The sequence below is a fragment of the Perkinsus marinus genome, assembly GCF_000006405.1.
Source record: "Perkinsus marinus ATCC 50983 genomic scaffold scf_1104296966376, whole genome shotgun sequence".
NCBI lineage: Eukaryota > Perkinsozoa > Perkinsida > Perkinsidae > Perkinsus > Perkinsus marinus.
Window position 1 is genome coordinate 1 of NW_003203928.1, and position 1835 is coordinate 1835.

The 1835-nt window shown below is 46.8% G+C and overlaps 1 protein-coding gene across 1 annotated transcript; it reads right to left on the minus strand.

Moving 5' to 3' along the window:
* Nucleotides 1-71: 71 nt before the first annotated feature.
* Pmar_PMAR011441 (60S ribosomal protein L6, putative) lies at nt 72-1072 on the minus strand. Its single transcript, XM_002769129.1, has 4 exons — nt 954-1072; nt 630-838; nt 360-573; nt 72-287 (listed from the first exon to the last, which is right to left on the minus strand). The coding sequence occupies exons 1-4, from the start codon at nt 997-999 to the stop codon at nt 181-183; spliced, it is 576 nt and encodes a 191-aa protein (XP_002769175.1). The 5' UTR covers nt 1000-1072; the 3' UTR covers nt 72-180.
* Nucleotides 1073-1835: the final 763 nt, after the last annotated feature.

Below are 1835 nucleotides of genomic sequence, written 5' to 3' on the forward strand. Positions count from 1 at the left end.
TATCTATAGCACTTCCACATCTCTACACTTCTTCCCAATTGATGATACTAGTAACAAAAGACAGAGTTTTGTTGGCAGAAGCTCTCCTCCTCCGACGCTGGTGGCGAGACATTATCCACAGCAGAGATGTTGTTGATTGAATAGCAGTACTACTGCTATTCTTCAAGTCATTGCTACTGTTTACTCCTCCAATTGGTCAATCACACCAGACTCAGTCACGTAGATACCATCCAAGAACTTACGGATATCCTTGTGGCGTACGAGAGTCGATTGGTGGATGAGAGCGGCTAAAAAAAGGGAACAGGTATAGAACTGTCGCCGACCGATGAACCCTGTGCTATTATGATAATTATTATTACCAGAGCGGGAGACAAGCTCCAAGTCGGCCCCCTCAACAATGACCTCATCCTTAACATCATCGGACTTCCTCACGGAGACACCGGGCATCATGTCGACAGTACGTACGACCTTCTCACCCAAGAAGTTACGGATCTCGATAGTGGAACCGTCGTTGGTGATGTTGGAGTTGATAGGGAAATGTGCGTACACGAAACGGAGCTTGTACTGGTATCTCTGAGTAGATAATCGATAGTGAAAGGGGACCAGCAGTACAACACAGTTGTTCTTACCTGACGGACACCGGTGATCATGTTCTCGATATGGGAGCAAACAGTGCGGATGCAAGCCTTGTTCTTGGTAAGACCGAACCACATCTCGACAGTGATCTTCCTGCCATCCTCGACAAGCTTCATGTCAACAGGGATATGACGGAAAGTTCGCTCGAGCTTGCCGTACTTGCCCGAGACAACGATATGACGGGACTTAAGAGTCACCTTGACTGAAAAGAAGAAACCGGTACAGTGATTACAGAGGGCGACTACAACAGTAGAGAACTCACAAGTACTCCTATCATAATAATAACCAGAGCTCTCATACTACCCAGCCCATATTACCATCCTCAGGAATCTGAATGTCGATCTGAGAGTGGATAGTCTTCATGAGGCCTGATGCTTCTGTACCAACGCGGCTTCGGGCGCCTGATGGGGGATTTACGACATCTAATCGATCAGCTACGGGCGAGCGAGATTTACGCAGGCAGAAATTTTTCAGGTGCATCAAGATTGGGCTACGTTGATCAGTGGCAATATGTCGTCGAGCAATCTACTATGATCATACCATGATGAGCACCAATCGGGAGTTGAGTTCAATGACGTCGACCTCAGTCATTGACTCACTGACTCACTGACAATGAGTCTGAAGTAACGTTGGTATAAGTGCGATAGTAGAATCATGTCGTCAGGGCACGATATTATTGTTGAACATCTATTTAATGGATGTGATCCACTTGTCCATTAGATGCCTTCGAATTCCTTCCAATCGGACTAACACAACTCGATGGGACCCGAAAGTGAAGTCATTTCGATGATGATGGTGACACAAATTGCTACGATATGTTGTAGAGGGTCAACACAGGGAAGAAAGCGGCAGCGAAGAATCAAGAGGTATCCATAGTAGTGAGTCCCTACGACGGATCACGACCGCTTACTCTTGGACGATTTACCAGGAGATCGTGCCTTACTCGGTGATGACGCTGCATGATGTCGGCGGCTCACATTATCAGTGTTATCGGATACTCGACGATTTGTGACTTTACCGTTGCCACTATCATTATTATCATCGTGTTGATGATGCTTCACGGGTCGAGGCTCGGATACTGTTCCAAGCATACTCAAGGAACGAGATCTACGCATCCCACTAGACGCCCAGGATAACATGGCATGAACGCTCGTGACAAGCCTTCTTAGCTGAGCAACAACAACACGCAAACTTCATAG